The sequence below is a fragment of the Chlorocebus sabaeus genome, chromosome 12, assembly GCF_047675955.1.
Source record: "Chlorocebus sabaeus isolate Y175 chromosome 12, mChlSab1.0.hap1, whole genome shotgun sequence".
Taxonomy (NCBI): Eukaryota; Metazoa; Chordata; class Mammalia; order Primates; family Cercopithecidae; genus Chlorocebus; species Chlorocebus sabaeus.
The window spans coordinates 113515239-113531304 of record NC_132915.1 but is presented as its reverse complement, the minus strand read 5'-3'; the positions used below and the strand labels follow the sequence as shown (position 1 = coordinate 113531304).

At 60.9% G+C, this 16066-nt stretch overlaps 2 protein-coding genes across 2 annotated transcripts; one reads left to right on the top strand and one right to left on the bottom strand.

The window, feature by feature from the left end:
• Nucleotides 1–475: 475 nt before the first annotated feature.
• Nucleotides 476–2177, bottom strand: SSNA1 (SS nuclear autoantigen 1). The gene is made up of 3 exons (XM_008005520.3): nucleotides 2040–2177; nucleotides 1551–1750; nucleotides 476–1025 (listed from the first exon to the last, which is right to left on the bottom strand). Exons 1-3 carry the CDS (start codon nucleotides 2089–2091, stop codon nucleotides 918–920), a joined length of 360 nt encoding a protein of 119 aa, XP_008003711.1. The 5' UTR covers nucleotides 2092–2177; the 3' UTR covers nucleotides 476–917.
• ANAPC2 (anaphase promoting complex subunit 2) lies at nucleotides 2146–16040 on the top strand. The gene is made up of 13 exons (XM_008005519.3): nucleotides 2146–2402; nucleotides 2715–3337; nucleotides 4642–4774; nucleotides 5960–6134; nucleotides 6744–6863; nucleotides 7294–7411; nucleotides 9083–9264; nucleotides 9988–10129; nucleotides 10389–10464; nucleotides 10532–10735; nucleotides 15004–15133; nucleotides 15369–15604; nucleotides 15679–16040. The coding sequence occupies exons 1-13, from the start codon at nucleotides 2286–2288 to the stop codon at nucleotides 15889–15891; spliced, it is 2469 nt and encodes an 822-aa protein (XP_008003710.1). The 5' UTR covers nucleotides 2146–2285; the 3' UTR covers nucleotides 15892–16040.
• Nucleotides 16041–16066: the final 26 nt, after the last annotated feature.

The following is a 16066-nucleotide window of genomic DNA, read 5'->3' as shown; positions in this document are numbered from 1 at the left end:
AGGGGCAGCAGGGCCTGGTGGCAGCAGTGGTGTCATCAGGCCAAGCAGGACTCGCAAGGAGGAACTGGTGGGGGTGGGGGGTGTGAAGCCCCCCAGTCCTTGCTGAGAGGGACCTGAGTCTGAGGCAGCTGCTGGATATGCTTGGCATCCCTAGCTGTCTCTCTGGGCTAGGTCCTATGCTGGACACCAGGGTGTGGCAGAGAACAGGACGAGCGAGCAGAGCTCCTGAAAGGAGGGTGAGCTGTGGGCCAGTCAGGGGAAGAGGAGCAGCGGCCCTGCTGGGGAGGGCTGAGGGTGGCGCTGGCCTGGGCAGGGTGGCCACCCTCAGCAGTGTCCCTGAGGCTAGTTGGGCAGTCACAGGGAGACCACTCCAGACGCCTCCTCTCTCCTTTCCCAAGGGGGAGCCTCAGGCTCTGGCTCTGCGGGTGTCTGGCAGCCCCACACTGTTGACACGGGCAAGCAGCAGGCTGGCACGGACCTTTACAAAGATAATCTTTATTGATAATCACAGGCCACAGGGGTGAGCCCTGAGGTTTGGGTTCTGGGGTGAAGGAGAACCCCTGTCCCCTGCCCTGGGCCTCTGCTGGCTGAGGAGGGACAAGCTGAGGGGGCCCCCATGGTGCTCAGACAACCAGGGCCTCCCTGGCAGGGCAGGAGTGTGGGTGCCACAGAGACAGGCCCTTTGCAGAGCTGACCTGGAACCCACCATCCCCACAGCCCGTGTGAGCACGAAGCCCCTGGGTGGGCTGTGCCCTGGGCTTGTCAATGATGCCAGTAGAGGCTGGCAGCCGCCCCTCTCGGCACCGGAGACAGTGAAGGAAGGCAGCTGCTGCCGTGAAGAACAAAGAAGCTCTGAGGACAGACTTGTCAGGGCTGAGCTGAGGGGCGCACGGAGGCAGGCCCTGTCCGTGGTCTGGTCAGCTGTCCCTGCCACCACTACTTTTCTGGTCTGAGGCTGTAGCCTTGGTCAGGTTCCCAGCTTCCCTCTTGAGGACGCTGAGCAAAGTCTGGGAGCTCTCCAGAATCTGGGGCCAGAGAAGTGAGAAAGTTGTTACTGTTCACCTGCTGGGAAGGTCCTAAGCCCCAGCTGTCCTCACACTCAGGTTCTGGGACCTGGCTGTGGGTGCTGTAGCCAAGGGATCCTGTGCGGGGGAAGGCGGAAGCCCAAGGGGACTGGCAGACGGGGTGACAGGGCCCTCTTCCCTCCTGAATCTGACCCAAAACACTTCCTCCCCACCCTCAAAGCCAGGCTGGGTTAGCACTGGCCCAAGACGTGGCTCTTCACACTCTAAGCAGAAAGAACCACATGGCTAGCGAGAACCGGATGAAGACCAGGACCCAGGATGCCCCAGGCCCCCCAGACAGCCCCACGGTCACTCCCGCAGCAGCCTGGGTTCCTCAATGGGCCTGGCCACGCTGCCCCTGCCCGACATGCCAGCGAGGCACAGACTGCCCACAGCTGGGAGCTCCAGACGGTCCTGACGCCCTGCCGCGGCTACACCCCTGCCGCGACTACCCCCTGATGCTCCGCCTGGCCTCCCGAGCTCCACCTTGAGGTAGGCGGCCTCCGTCTCCGCGATGGTCCGGTCGAACTCGTTGCGAGAGGCAATCTTGCGTGCCAGGTTCTCGTTGACGCGGGCCAGCTTCTCCGTCAGCTGCCTCACCTCATTCTGCAGCCGCTGCTTCTCGTCCTCCTCCTCCTGGATCTGCCGGCACAGCTCCTCCCGCTTCTGGCACAGCTCCTCTATGCCTGGGGGGCCGGGAGGGGCGGCGCCGTGGGCCCAGGGCAGGAGGGCGACGGCGGAGGGCGGGCCTCCTTCCACCCGAGGAAGCCAGAGTCAGGCACCACCCCCGAGCACCTGGCGCGGGGCCTGCGAGCCAGCGACGGCTCGGGGCCACGGACACCCAGCCCCCGGCACGGAGGGCTCTGCTCAGCCGCGCGATGCCCGCAACGAGGCGGGTCCAGGGGCACCCCGCTGCGAGCCGGGAACCCGGCCCTGCGGCCCTCCCGACCTCCCCGTCCCGGCTGCGCCGCTCACACTTGACCAGCTCGTTGTTGTAGTTCTGCAGCGCCGCGCCCTGCTGGGTCATGGTCTACGCCGCCCGGGGCCCCGCCACCCCAACCGCCGCGGAACCAGCGCTGTCCGCGCCTGCGCACGACTCCCTGACGGCGCGCCGAACTAGCGCGTCATCGCTGAGCGCCTTGTGCGCGTCATGGCTGTGCGTGCAGACTTGCGTCATCGCCTTGCGCCGTGCCGAGGGGATCTCGGAGCCGGTGTCTGCAGATGGCGGCTGCAGTTGTGGTGGCGGAGGGGGACAGCGACTCCCGGCCCGGACAGGAGTTGTTAGTGGCCTGGAATACCGTGAGCACTGGCCTGGTGCCGCCGGCTGCGCTGGGGCTGGTGAGGCCTGGGAAGAGAGCGGCGGCCCCGCGCGGAGTTTCCGGGACCCTATGCTCTTTGGGGCGGCCACCCTCGGGTTCATACAGCTCTGTCCGTCATCCGCCTCTGCCCTGTCCTGCCACTTTCCACTACCATTCCATTTCATTTCGTTTAGCTCCGCTGGCAGACCTTCCCTAGCTTCGGCCCAACGTCCGGACACCACGGACAGGGGGCAGCGGAGTTTTTGCAGCCTACCCCTCAGCTTCTTCCCTTCCCCGCCTCTCCCCACCTCTATGTTGTGTTCCCCTCGCTTCACGGTTTTTTGCGCTCCAGGTGTCTTCCCGGACCAGCGGTGCAGTCCCGCCAAAGGAAGAGGAGCTCCGGGCGGCGGTGGAGGTTCTGAGGGGCCACGGCCTGCACTCGGTCCTGGAGGAGTGGTTCGTAGAGGTGCTGCAGAACGATCTGCAGGCCAACATCTCCCCTGAGTTCTGGAATGCCATCTCCCAATGCGAGAACTCTACGGATGAGCCCCAGTGCCTTCTGCTGCTCCTTGACGCTTTTGGCCTGCTGGAGAGCCGCCTGGATCCCTACCTGCGTAGCCTAGAGCTGCTGGAGAAATGGACTCGCCTGGGCTTGCTGATGGGCACTGGTGCTCAGGGGCTTCGAGAAAAAGTTCACACTATGTTGCGCGGAGTCTTGTTCTTTAGTACCCCCAGAACCTTCCAAGAGATGATCCAGCGTCTGTATGGGTGCTTCTTGAGAGTCTATATGCAGAGTAAGAGGAAGGGGGAAGGGGGCACGGACCCGGAACTGGAGGGGGAGCTGGACAGCCGGTATGCCCGTCGCCGGTACTACCGGCTCCTGCAGAGCCCGCTGTGTGCAGGGTGCAGCAGTGACAAGCAACAGTGCTGGTGTCGCCAGGCTCTGGAGCAGTTCCATCAGCTCAGCCAGGTCTTGTGAGTAGTCTGTCCTGATGGCCGTACTCTCGCTCCTACTAACCAGTAGGAGCTCCCCTGGGTCCAGCTGGCCTCTGCAGAAAGCTGGTGAGCCGTCCTGATAACCAGGAACATGACAGAGAGAGAGTCCCCGGGGTTCCTGTGCAGTGTGTCCTGTACACAGGTGTCTCTCTTCTGTCACTCACCTGCAGTCCCACGGATTCATGCCTTGCCTGTGGTAAGGCCCTATGTGGCTTGTGTCTGCAGCAGCAAATTTCTTAGCAACTCCAAACTTCCTAGACTCTGCAGAATTCCACCGTGCCTTTTGTCGACCCTGGGGCAAGGAATGATTCTCACCCTCGTCGACATTCCTTGCCCTGTAATTGTGAACAGAAACCTGCTGCTGCTTCTCTCCAGGGAGATCAGGTCACTGTGAGGGCAAGCAGTCTCCTGTCTGGGTTTTTGGAGAGGAGAGGGTTTTGTTGTGAGAGACAGGTCCTGTTGTAGTCCTCTAGCAATTGTCACACCCTCGGCCATTTGTGGTGGCTTTGTCACATTGAACAGAAGTATGGCCATGCAGCTATTTGAGAGGTCTTAGGTGGACTAAAAGAGTGGTCCTGTTGCTGGCAGAGGTCAGGGTGACCATGAAGGGCTTCTATTGGGCTCATCCCAGCAAAAGTTACACAGCAACCTTTCTCATTCTCCTCTGGAGTCTTTTTGCCACTGTAGACCACAGACTGCACTGAAAGGCACAAACAGTGGCATCTGTGTCTCTGGGACCAGAGTAGCGGTGCAACTGGATGTCGTTTCAGAGTTGATCCTAGGAGATAAGGGTAGGGCCCCTGACAGCCACACCTGCTGCCACTGATCACATGGAGAAGTCCAGTGCCCCTACCTGGACAGAGGCCAGCTGGGCGGGGACAGCAGAGCCTGGGAGTGCTTTGTGCTCCGAGTGGCTTCTTGAATCCTTTGGTACCAGTGCCCCAGGCCAACCAGGCAAGGAGAGTGGGCTCTGTGCTGTCCTGGCCTTTCCCCTGACAAGGAACAGACACTCTCCAGGGCTGTTCAATGGAGAATGTGTTGGAATGAGGACCTTGACATGGCTGCCTGGAAATTCCTCAGGGGTCGCAGACGCCCTGGTTCGGGGCTGGCAGGCACAGTGGCCCCCACAGCTGAGGATTGTGGGGAGGTGCATGCTGGGTGTGGGGGTGTGCGTGTGTGTGCTGCATGCACTCTACAGGCAGGACCGTCCTGGCATGGGGCTGTTCTGGGCTAGAGGGGCCGGTGTGTGCTGTGGGTGCCCCATGGCTAGGACTCTCCTCTAGACACAGGCTCAGTCTGCTGGAGCGGGTCAGTGCCGAGGCTGTGACCACCACCCTGCACCAGGTGACCCGGGAGAGGATGGAGGACCGTTGCCGAGGCGAGTACGAGCGCTCCTTCCTGCGTGAGTTCCACAAGGTGAGGGCCCCTCCTTTGGGCTGTGCCCCGCTGGGGACAGGGGAGTAGGTTTCTGGCAAACCTGACACGTGGCTTCAGAAGCATCCAGAGTGTGGAGACCTAGGTGGGCCCGGACCAGGTGGTGGCTGGAGCTGTCTTGATGTCGGGTAGAGACCAATACTTCTGGGCCCTGGTGACAGCAAGGACACATCTGAGGTGCGCTCACCAGATCTGCTCAGAATCCCATGGCTGCAGGCAATACCAGGCCAGGGTCCTCAGGGGCTGCGCCAGGCAGGTGTGACGAAGCCGGGCCCACCAGAAGGGCCAGTGAATGGACCCCCTTCTCCTGTTTGCTGCCCTACTTGAGTGTGGACTTGCTTGGCCGGTCCTTCATGGACTGACCTACAGCCAGCCTGCACCACAGCAGGGGCGAGACACCCTCACATGGGGCCTCCAGGCATCTGCACTGTTGGGTGTGGTCTGGGGCTCTGCTCTGGGCTCCCGGGGCCATAGGGGAGCTGGGCCCACCCCTCTGGGTCCCCCTACCCTGTTCCCACATGTCACTTGTCCTTTCCTCAGTGCTTCGGAGTCCACCTACTGAGGTGCAGATTGGCTGTGATGTCAGGCTTTCAGAGAGAGAGGGCGTCCCCACAGCGGTGGGCAAGAGTGGGCAGTAGGGTGGAGAGGGTGAACATCCGTGTGGTCTTGTCACTGGGTAGCAGGTCTGTGGGATGTGTGCACGCCTGGGCCCCGCGGTGGAATTGCCATCGAGGGGTTTGTGCTCACTCAGAGACGCTCTTGTGATGTATGGTGTCATCTGCATGGCGGGGGAGTGGGGGTTGGTCACACGTTTGGTCTCAAGGGCGTGTTTATCCATTTAAGTGGGAGCAAATGTGCCCACCAGGCACAGCGCACAGGCCATGTGTGTCCGTCACGTCTCATGCTAGGGCTGCTGTTGCCAGTGATAAGTGTGGGCACTGGTGCGTGTGAGAGGCATGAAGACCGCAGGGGGGCCGGGACATCGCCTTTTGGGCCATCACCCACCCTGCAGGTTTTGATGTGCTTCCGCCTCTAGACACAGGTGGCCTTCGGGCTCCCCTTGGTCCTGGCTGACAAAGTGGGTGGCTGCGAGGCTCCTCCCAGCCTGTGAGTCAACCTGGGGCTCACCATGGCTTTCTACAGCTCACGCTAGTGTTCTCCTGACAGTGGATCGAGCGGGTGGTCGGCTGGCTCGGCAAGGTGTTCCTGCAGGACGGCCCCGCCAGGCCTGCGTCTCCTGAGGCCGGCAACACCCTGCGCCGCTGGCGCTGCCACGTGCAAAGGTTCTTCTACCGCATCTACGCCAGCCTGCGCATCGAGGAGCTCTTCAGCATCATCCGAGGTTGTCCCGCCCCGGCCTCGGGGTCCTCTCTCCTGTCTGGGGAGCCTTCCCAGGACCTTCACTGTGTCTCCTCTGTATCTGCGTCTGGGCTCCCTGTGCCTTTGCCGTGTCTCCTCTGTGTCTGTCAGAGTCTGGGCTCCCTGTGCCTTCGCTGTGTCTCCTCTGTATTTGCCTCTGGGCTCCCTGTGCCTTCGCCGTGTCTCCTCTGTGTCAGAGTCTGGGCTCCCTGTGCCTTCGCTGTCGCTCTTGCAGGGGGGTGCACCGGGCAGGGCTGGGACCCTCCCCACCGCGGGTGACCCCTATGCCTGGATCAGGGCAGGTGTGGCAGATGCTGGATGGTGCTTCTAGGTGTCCACTGCTATGCTCCCTTGTTCTTGGCTCTTGCTGGGGACTGGCCCCAGGTGTTGCTCTGTCCACCCTGTGGCATTGTGGTCAAATGCATCAGCACGCCAAAGTGTCCGGGGGGACGTCTGGTGCCTAGCAGGTGGTCTCATCATCTTCCTGGGGCTGGCAAGCGCATGTCCTCTCACACACTGCACACACCCTGCACCAGCCCGCACGTGCACACACATCTGTGTCCATCCCTGAGGGATGTTCCTCTTCTTGTAGACTTTCCAGACTCCCGGCCAGCCATCGAGGACCTCAAGTACTGCCTGGAGAGGACAGACCAGAGGCAGCAGCTGCTCGTGTCCCTCAAGGCTGCCCTGGAGACTCGGCTCCTGCATCCAGGTGCTGTGTGCTGCCCGGCTGCCCAGCGCTCGGGGCTTAGACACTCACCAGGGTGCCCATGTCCAGGGAGCCTGGGGCCCAGTCTGCTAGCCCTGGACTTGTAGGTCTAAGGAAGAAATGGGTTGAGAAGCAGTTGGCGAGGTCCTTAGGGGATCTCGAGTGCCCATCAGCTTGCGTGTTTTTTCTTTGAAGGGAGTCGGGACTGACTGGTAGGTCTGAGGTGATGAGACTTAATTCTCTCAGAATAGACCACCCTGCAGGGCAGGGCCTGTGAGCAGGTAGAGATGGGGATGGGGGACAAGGGAACAAAGCTGCAGTGGGGACCTGTAGACCACCTGACCAGCATGGCCAGCTGTCTACTCGGGCGTTGGCCCCTGGGAGGCTGTGGTCCCGGGCACTGCATGACTGCTGGCCTCTGCCCTGGCTGTAGGCGTCAACACGTGTGACATCATCACCCTCTACATCTCTGCCATCAAGGCGCTGCGTGTGCTGGACCCTTCCATGGTCATCCTGGAGGTCGCCTGTGAGCCCATCCGCCGCTACCTGAGGTGAGGGCCGCACTGGCCCGGGAGCCACTGGGACCCCCAGCATCCTGCTGAGCTCCTCGTGGTCCTGGGGGCAGCCAGAGGGTGTGCTCAGCCTTCAGGACACAAGGTCTCCCCCAGCTGGGGAGTGCACAGGATCAGGCCCAGGGCTCTTTCCTTTTCTCTTGCCCGTGCCGGGCACCTGTCCTTGTCACACGGTGTCACTGTGCCCTCTGTGTGCAGCTGCCAGAGGCCCACCACAGCCCTTCCTCTGCCTCCTCCTCTCCAGTGCAGAGAGAATCTCCTCCACTTGGCCTCGCCTTGGTGCTGACCAGCACCCCCGGCTGACCAGGCAAGGAGAGTGGGCTCTGTGCTGTCCCAGACTTTCCCACAACAAGGAACAGACACTGCCCGGGGTTGTTCGGTGGAGAATGTGCTGGAATGAGGACCTTGATGTGGCCGCCTGGAAATTCCTCAGGGGTTGCAGGCACAGCGGACCCCAGAAGCCGAGCAGTAGCAGCTAGTGGGAATCTGGCGCCTGTCTGGACTTGTTTGGTCCTTTGTGGCTGTAACTGGCCTGGCTTCTGGGCCAGTTCTTTTTTTTTTTTTTATTTTAGAAGATATATCTTTAACTTCTTTTTTTTTTTTTGAGGCGGAGTCTCGCTCTGTCCCCCAGGATGGAGTGCAGTGGCCGGATCTCGGCTCACTGCAAGCTCCGCCTCCCGGGTTCACGCCATTCTCCTGCCTCAGCCTCCCGAGTAGCTGGGACTACAGGCGCCGCCACCTCGCCCGGCTAATTTTTTGTATTTTTAGTAGAGATGGGGTTTCACTGTGTTAGCCAGGATGGTCTCGATCTCCTGACCTTGTGATCCACCCGTCTCGGCCTCCCAAAGTGCTGGGATTACAGGCTTGAGCCACTGCGCCCGGCGAACTTCTTTTTTTTCTTTCTTTTTTTTTTTTTTAGGTTCTAGGGTACATGTGCACAACGTGCAGGTTTGTTACATATGTATACATGTACCATGTTGGTATTCTGTACCCAGTAACTCATCAGCACTCTGGGCCAGTTCTTTTTTTTTTTTTTTTTTTTTTTGAGGCAGAGTCGCCCAGGCTGGAGTGCAGTGGCGCAATCTCGGCTCACTGCAAGCTCCGCCTCCCGGGTTCACGCCATTCTCCTGCCTCAGCCTCTGGAGTAGCTGGGACTACAGGCGCCCAACACCGTGCCCGGCTAATTTTTTTTTGTATTTTTAGTAGAGATGGGGTTTCACTGTGTTAGCCAGGATGGTCTTGATCTCCTGCCTTCCTGATCTGCCCACCTCAGCCTCCCAAAGTGCCGGATTACAGGCGTGAGCCACCCCACCTGGCCTTTTTTTTTGTCCGAGACAGGCTCTTGCTGTGTCGGAGTGCGGAGGCAGGACCCTATCTCCCTGCAGCCTCGGACACCTGGGCCTACGTCTTCCTGGCTCGGTGTCCCTAAGTGCTGGGAGCACGCTCGCAGCTCCTGCTGTTCCCGAGTAGCGTTGGGTTTATTTGTTTTTAAGGAGTCTGACGGGCTTGTCTTTAATACACAGCCTGTCACACTGAGTGTAGAGGCAGGGTGGGTGGTGCTGGCCTAGATGGGGCCGGGACTGGGGTGAGTGGTGGGAGGTGCACGCAGGGTGTCCACACTGTGGGCCACAGCAGCACTCATGTCGGCAGGACACGGGAGGACACGGTGCGGCAGATTGTGGCCGGGCTGACAGGGGACTCGGACGGGACAGGGGACCTGGCTGTTGAGCTGTCCAAGACCGACCCTGCAAGCCTGGAGACAGGCCAGGACAGTGAGGATGACTCGGGCGAGCCGGAGGACTGGGTCCCGGACCCCGTGGATGCCGATCCAGGTCAGCCCCGCACGGCCCCTTTCACCAGCGGGGTGGGGGCTTCAGTCAGGCCGTCTGCTCTGGACTCATCTCTGTCACAGAGCTTGGCTGTGTCAGGTGTGGCCAGTGTCCCAGAGGCTTGAGGGTGTCAAAGGTCAGGGCAGTGCTCCACACCCCCGCCAGCCTGGGCAGGCCCATAATGGGCTGTGTTCCTCCGTGGCTAGTCACTGGCCGTGGGGGATGCCCTGCCTTACACTGCCTGTGAGCTGTGGGGTGTTCCTGCCCTGTCACTGCACCTGGCAGAGGAGTGAAGATGTGGGTGGCCCCTGAGCCCCATACTGATTTGGGCCTCAAAGTCCTGTTAAGGTGCCAGCTCCTGCTCAGAGCCCATCTGTGCCTGGCCCTCGTCTGCGAGGGCTCTGAGGGTTGTGGGGCCCAGGCCTGGCCCCTTCCCTGGCACAGATCTTTAGTCTCAGAGGAAAACCCCAGGACCTTTGGCTTGTCCCCTAAGCCTGCATGGGGGTCCTGGGAGGTCCCTGTGAGGTGGGAGGGGCTGGGGATTGAAGCTTTTGCTACAGGACCTGACTCCAGGTCTCTCGGGAGTTGCCGGGCTGCTCCCAGCCTTGAGGGCCTTCAGGAAGAGCCCTGCCAGGCTGTGCCGTCTGGCTGGGCGGGTTGGGAGGGGGGTGGCCCTGTCCTTGCCCCGGTGCCTGTCAGGTGACACCCCTGCCCCCACCATGCCAGGGAAGTCGAGCTCCAAGAGGCGTTCATCAGACATCATCAGCCTGCTGGTCAGCATCTACGGCAGCAAGGACCTCTTCATCAACGAGTACCGCTCGCTGCTGGCTGACCGCCTGCTGCACCAGTTCAGCTTCAGCCCTGAGCGGTGAGGCCCACGATGTGCCGCTCATCTCCAGGGGTACCGGGGCCTTTGCCAAGCCTCTGTCGGGACAGGGCCCTGATCCCGTGCCTGGGGCCTGGTTGGAGCTGTGCTTCCACCCCCACTCCTGGCTGAAGGTGTGCTAGCCATCGGGGTGCCCACACAGGACCCCTGCTCTGCCTGGGGGCACCCCTGTGCCCTGCCACAGGTGCTCCTTGGGGCTGGGGCTCACCGCGACACCCTGCCCAGACACTCATCTTTCCAGGGAGATCCGCAACGTGGAGCTGCTGAAGCTGCGCTTTGGCGAGGCCCCAATGCACTTCTGCGAGGTCATGCTGAAGGTGGGTCCCAGCTCCGCCCGCTGCCCGGCCGCCCCACAGGTCCCCCGTGACACTGGCTCCTCCTCAGGACATGGCGGACTCCCGCCGCATCAACGCCAACATCCGGGAGGAGGACGAGAAGCGGCCGGCGGAGGAGCAGCCACCGTTCGGGGTCTACGCTGTCATCCTGTCCAGTGAGTTCTGGCCACCCTTCAAGGATGAGAAGCTCGAGGTCCCCGAGGACATCAGGGCAGCCCTGGAGGCTTACTGCAAGAAGTACGAGCAGCTCAAGGTACCCCCACGCTGGGCTGCCCGATGGGCCCTCGGCACCCCCATCCTGCGCTGCGGGGCTCCCAGCAGCCTGGTACCTGTGGCCGCCCCGTTGTCACCCGAGTGTCTCTGGGTTGGTCCCGTCTCGCAGTCACCCCTGCAGGAGAGGGAGTGGGTCTGGCCCACACTCCATCCGCCTTCCTCCCAACAACCCTGTGCGCCTGTGAGTGAGAGTCCCCGTGGCCCACAGGAGCTTGGGTGGGCTCTGCTGGGCCCGGGGCTCTCGACTGCTTTACGGGGACCCCTGTGGCCACAGCAGGCCCCGCCCTCTGAGCGTTTCCTCCTCTTTCACCATCCGTCCTCTGCCTCTAGAACTGGGGCTTGGGGTGCCTTGTGTCACTGCAGGGAGGCAGCCGGGGAGCCAGGGTTGCCCTCTGCCCAGGGCAGCGCTCCCAAGCACACCTGACTCCCAGGACTGCAGCCCTGCCCCCTTCTCCAGGTCTGTTTCATCGAGAACTACCTTTGCAGGTTCCAGCAGTACTTGAGGACCGGGGCTGTGGGTCTGTGGTGGGAATAGGAGGGAAGCAGATGTGGGGAGTGGAGGAATGAGCCCTGGCCTGGAGGTCACTGGCAGACGGGGACAGTGTGCCCAGGGTGATGGTGTTGGCCGTGTTTGGCTCACATCCCTGGCAGCACTGCCGATCCCAGCAGTCCCAGGACAGGCGTCCAGAGCCCGAGGGATGGGACCAGGCTTGGAGGTTCTTTCCCTGAGCTCATAGTCAGGTGAGATGTGTCGGCTGGCAGAGGAAGGGGTTAGGATAGCCATCACAGGCAGGTTCCAGGGCTTTCAGTCTGATGTGTGGGGCCTGTATGCCCAGCAATGCTCAAGACTGGGGTGGGGCGGGCACCCCAGCGGGGGAAATGTGAGGAGAGGGTCCTGGGGCACAGCCGGCATCCAGGCTGCAGACCCCAAACCCAGGAGCCCCAGGAGCCCCAGGAGGGGGATGGTCCAGCCTCAGCCAGGGCTGGAGGAGCAGTCTTAGGACAGAGCCACCAGGAGGCTGGCAGGTGGGGCTGAGTTCAAGGGAGGGTCCGCAGCTTCTCCAGGTCTGCTGTCAAGGAGGCTGGACCTAGATGTGTGTTCTTTTTTTCTTTGGCAAGTAAGAGGGCCTTGCTGTGTTGACAGGCCAAGGGAACTTACTCCTAGGGGAGGAGAGGGCGATATGTCCACTTTAGAAACGAAGGGGGAAGCTTCCTTCCAGAGACAGACAAGGGGAGGGCCAGGCAGAGGCCCCAGGGCGGGAGGCTAAGGGGCTCTGGTAGGGCCGGGCTGCTGACCACGGTGGCGAGTGTCTGCTGCCTCCCTCCAGGCCTCAGCTTGGCTCTGGAAGAGTCCAGGTGTCCCTTGCAGCTTGTGGAGGGTCCGTGTGGCTCCCACCTGCTCTCGGTGGAAAGGAGGGCCCTGGCAATCCCCGCACCTCCAGCTGTGGCCTGTGCTACAGCCTGGCATCTCTGGAGCCTGCGGGCACCATGCCCCGCTGCGTTCTGGTACATATCATCTGTGTGGCTGGGCTCCACGCTCGGCCCCTTTCCCCGCCCCTTCTGGCTGCCTCAGGCTCTCCAGCACCACTTCCAGGCGAGGTCCCACTGGCCTCCCTCCAGGGTCCCGCTTCGGGTCCCAGGCATGGCTCAGCCACTGCCCATTGCTCAGGCCTGAAGTGCTGGGACAGCCACACTCCAGTGCCCTTTGTCTTAACCTCAGTGGGACACAGGAGTAGCTTAGGAAGGCCCTGGGTCTGTGCTGAGGGGTCCCACCAGCAGAGCTCCTGGCCAAGGGACCTTGCTGGACACCTGGCTGGCCATGCAGCCCACAGCGTCTGCCCCTGAGCCAGCTGCTTCTGAGCCCTTGCATCTGTCCTGCTGCAGGCTGACCAGTGGCGTTTGTGGAGGTCACGGCCTTGGAGCCAGAGCTAGGACCAAGGCAAGCCACTGACTCTTCCTCTATTTTCTGTCTGTAAAGAGAGGTTTGTTTCCGTTAAGAGCTGCCGGATCCTGGAAGGACTCAGGAGCCCTTGGCCCACAGAGCAGGTGTGTCAGTGCCCTGGTGCCACCGGCACAGAGTACCACAAACCAGGGGGCTTAGAAGAAACGATCATCTTACAGAAGTCAGAAGTCTAAAGTCAGGCCAGCAGAGCCCTCCGAAGGCTCTAGGGGAAGCTGCTTCCTCCCCTCTTCCAGCTTCTGGGAGCTCCAGGAACTCCTGGGCCTGTGGGTAGCTTGCTCTGGTCTCTGCCGTGTTGCCTGTGATGTTCCCCCGTGTCTCCGTTCCTGTCTCCCTCTTAGAAGGACACTTACTCTATTCCAGGGTGATGTCATTTTAATTATATCTTTAATGACCGTATTTCCACGTAAGATCCCATCAGAGGCACTGGCAGTTAGGGGTTCATGTGTCTTTTTTCAAGGGGCACAATTTAGTGCATAACAGTCTGCCCCATGGCGGGTCCCTCCAGCGTGCAAGTGACAGTTAACCCCAGTAGCCCCAAAAGTCTTCACCATTTCAGCATCAACTCCAAGTCCAAAAATCCCATCTAAATATCGTCCACACGAAGTTCCACAGCTCAGCATGTAAATACCGTCTAAACGAGGCACGGGTGAGGCTTGCTTCATTCCTCTCCAGCTGGGACACTGTGAAATCAGGCAACAAATGATCTGTTTCAGAAGTTCCACCGTAAGACAAGCATAGACATTCCCACCCCAAAAGGGAAAACTGGGAGGAAAAAGGTTGGCAGGTCCCAAATGAGTTCAAACCCAGCAGCTGAAATTCCAGTTGACTTCCAGGCCTGCGAATCCTCTTTGGCTCCCTGCTCCATCCTCAGCCTGCAGGGGCAGCCCCACCTCGTCAGCTTCGGCCTTGGCCTCTGCAGCTCTGCTCTTGGAGCCTGCCTTCCTTTCGGTCCAGCCTGGCAGCACTTCAGATGGTATAAAATTCTCACACACCTTGTTGGCTTATGCAGCTCACCAGTGTCCAAGCGCTCAGACAGGTGGGTCCGCAGCCCTTTCCCAGAGGCCCCACCTGTCCCTGTCTGCTGCTGAGATGGTTAGTTGGATGCACAGGTCACATCTCATCGCTAGCAAACCCTGGTCCAACCACACCCTTGGCCACGTCTCAGAGCTGTCTGGATACAGCATTTTTCAGATCCCCAAGGGCTGGTGCCTTTTTGCTTAATGGTTCCTGCCTCACTGATGGTTTCCCTCTTGTATCTGCTGTAAGTAGCAAGGAGAAGCCAGGTGGCACTTGCCACACTGCTTGGAAATCTCAGCTGAATGTCCAGGCTCATCAGCTGTAGGCCCGGCCATGCACCCAACAGTAGAGCACCAGCCAGCCAAGCTCTCTGCTGCCTCCTCCGGTTCCCAGTAGCACACTCATTTCCACCTGAGACCTCACTGGAAGCAGCTGTTGGGTCGGCATTGCTGCTGGTATCCAGTCTGTGATGCTGTGTGTATTCTCCAAGACGACAGCAGCTCTCCTCTCCCGGCCGTTTCCAGGCTTGTCTTCACACCTTTCTACCAACAGTCATGCAGGCCCTCACCATAGTTCTTCCAGCCTCTCCCCATCACCCACTTCCAAAGCTGCTGCCACAGTTCTCGGTGTTAGGTTTCCACAGCGCCCTTCCTGGTACCAAAATCTGTTCATTTCTTGTGGTTGCTGTAACAAAGTGTCACAAACTGGGTGGCTTAAAAAAACAGAAATAGATTGTCTTAAGTTCTGGAGGCTGGAAGTCCAAGGTGAAGGTATTGGCAGGGTCCCGTTGCCCCCCAGTTTCTGGTGTTTGCCACAGCCCTTGGTGTTTCTTGTCTTGTGGCCGCATTGCTCCAGGCGGCCTCTGTCTTCGTGGGCTGCCTCCCCGCCTGCCTGTGTCTTCCCATCTCTCCTTTGCTTAGAAGGACCTCGGTCATTTGGATTAGGGTGCACCCCACTCCAGTGTGACCTCAGTTATGTCTGCATCAACCCTGTTGTAAATACAGCCGCATTTCCAAGCACTGGGGGTTAGGAGGCAGACGTAGCCTTTTTGGGACATACCTTATGACGCTGGCCCCATTGCCATTTCATGGTGGCTGAGCAGGTAGGGACCCCACTCAGTCCTGTGCTCTTGCTGCTCACCTGCCTGCCAGAGTGGGGTGGGGCAGGTGGCTTTGGGAGCCGCTTTCTCACCCGGTACCAGGTGGCAGAGCCCATGGGCCTGAGCCCCCTGCAGCCGAGCTGCCCAAGCTGACCCTAGCCCTCCTTAGGCCATGCGGACCCTCAGTTGGAAGCACACCCTGGGCCTGGTGACCATGGACGTGGAGCTGGCTGACCGCACGCTGTCTGTGGCGGTCACCCCGGTACAGGCGGTGATCTTGCTGTATTTTCAGGACCAAGGTGAGTCCACCAGCCCCTAGCTAGTCTGCCCCGGCCACACGGCCCAGCTGTGGGTGAGGGACTGTTCCCCAGTGACGGTGTGGTTTGGGGCAGCTGCGCCAGCAGGCAGCACCCTTCCCTTTCCCACGGGCAAGGTAGGGTGGTCTAGGAGCCCCCCGACCTCTGGGCTGACAGGAGGCAGGGGAGGTGCAGCCTGTGCCCAGTCTGCCCAGTGTCCCGGTCACTCTGCACGCAGCCAGCTGGACCCTGGAGGAACTGAGCAAGGCAGTGAAGATGCCCGTGGCACTGCTACGGCGGCGGATGTCTGTGTGGCTGCAGCAGGGCGTGCTGCGTGAGGAGCCCCCCGGCACCTTCTCTGTCATTGAGGAGGAGCGGCCTCAGGACCGGGACAACATGGTGCTCCTGGACAGTGACGACGAGAGCGACTCCGGCATGGCCTCCCAGGCTGACCAGAAGGAGGAGGAGCTGCTGGTGCGTGTGCGGGCCTGTGGGGGGTGGCGGGGAAGGCCTGCGGGTGCCTGATGGGGGCTGGCCTGTGTCCGCAGCTCTTCTGGACATACATCCAGGCCATGCTGACCAACCTGGAGAGCCTCTCGCTGGATCGTATCTACAATATGCTCCGCATGTTTGTGGTGACCGGGCCTGCGCTGGCCGAGATTGACCTGCAGGAGCTGCAGGGCTACCTACAGAAGAAGGTGCGGGACCAGCAGCTCGTCTACTCGGCCGGCGTCTACCGCCTGCCCAAGAACTGCAGCTGATGCACCCACCCGCCTGCCCGCCAGGTGCTGCCCTGCAGGTGCTCTCATCCTCCCATACCAGCCCCTGCCTGCCTGTGTCCCAGAATGCACTGCTCAGGGGCACGCCCACTCCCACCCCCACAGTGTGCAGATTAAAGCAAGTCAGGTCATGTTTTTCTATCCTGGTGGCTTTGTG

What these genes read in the sequence shown, in the direction of transcription:
- ANAPC2 (XM_008005519.3), top strand. Translation starts at nt 2,286, where the DNA reads ATGGCGGCTGCAGTTGTGGTGGCGGAGGGGGACAGCGACTCCCGGCCC. An exon ending in TCCTGCGTGAGTTCCACAAG is followed by an intron (nt 4,775 to 5,959) that starts GTGAGGGCCCCT and finishes TTCTCCTGACAG; the next exon opens with TGGATCGAGCGGGTGGTCGG. An exon ending in AGAAGGAGGAGGAGCTGCTG is followed by an intron (nt 15,605 to 15,678) that starts GTGCGTGTGCGG and finishes CTGTGTCCGCAG; the next exon opens with CTCTTCTGGACATACATCCA.
- SSNA1 (XM_008005520.3), bottom strand. Translation starts at nt 2,091, where the DNA reads ATGACCCAGCAGGGCGCGGCGCTGCAGAACTACAACAACGAGCTGGTC. An exon ending in CAACAACGAGCTGGTCAAGT is followed by an intron (nt 1,751 to 2,039) that starts GTGAGCGGCGCA and finishes CCGGCCCCCCAG; the next exon opens with GCATAGAGGAGCTGTGCCAG. An exon ending in CGGAGGCCGCCTACCTCAAG is followed by an intron (nt 1,026 to 1,550) that starts GTGGAGCTCGGG and finishes CTCTGGCCCCAG; the next exon opens with ATTCTGGAGAGCTCCCAGAC.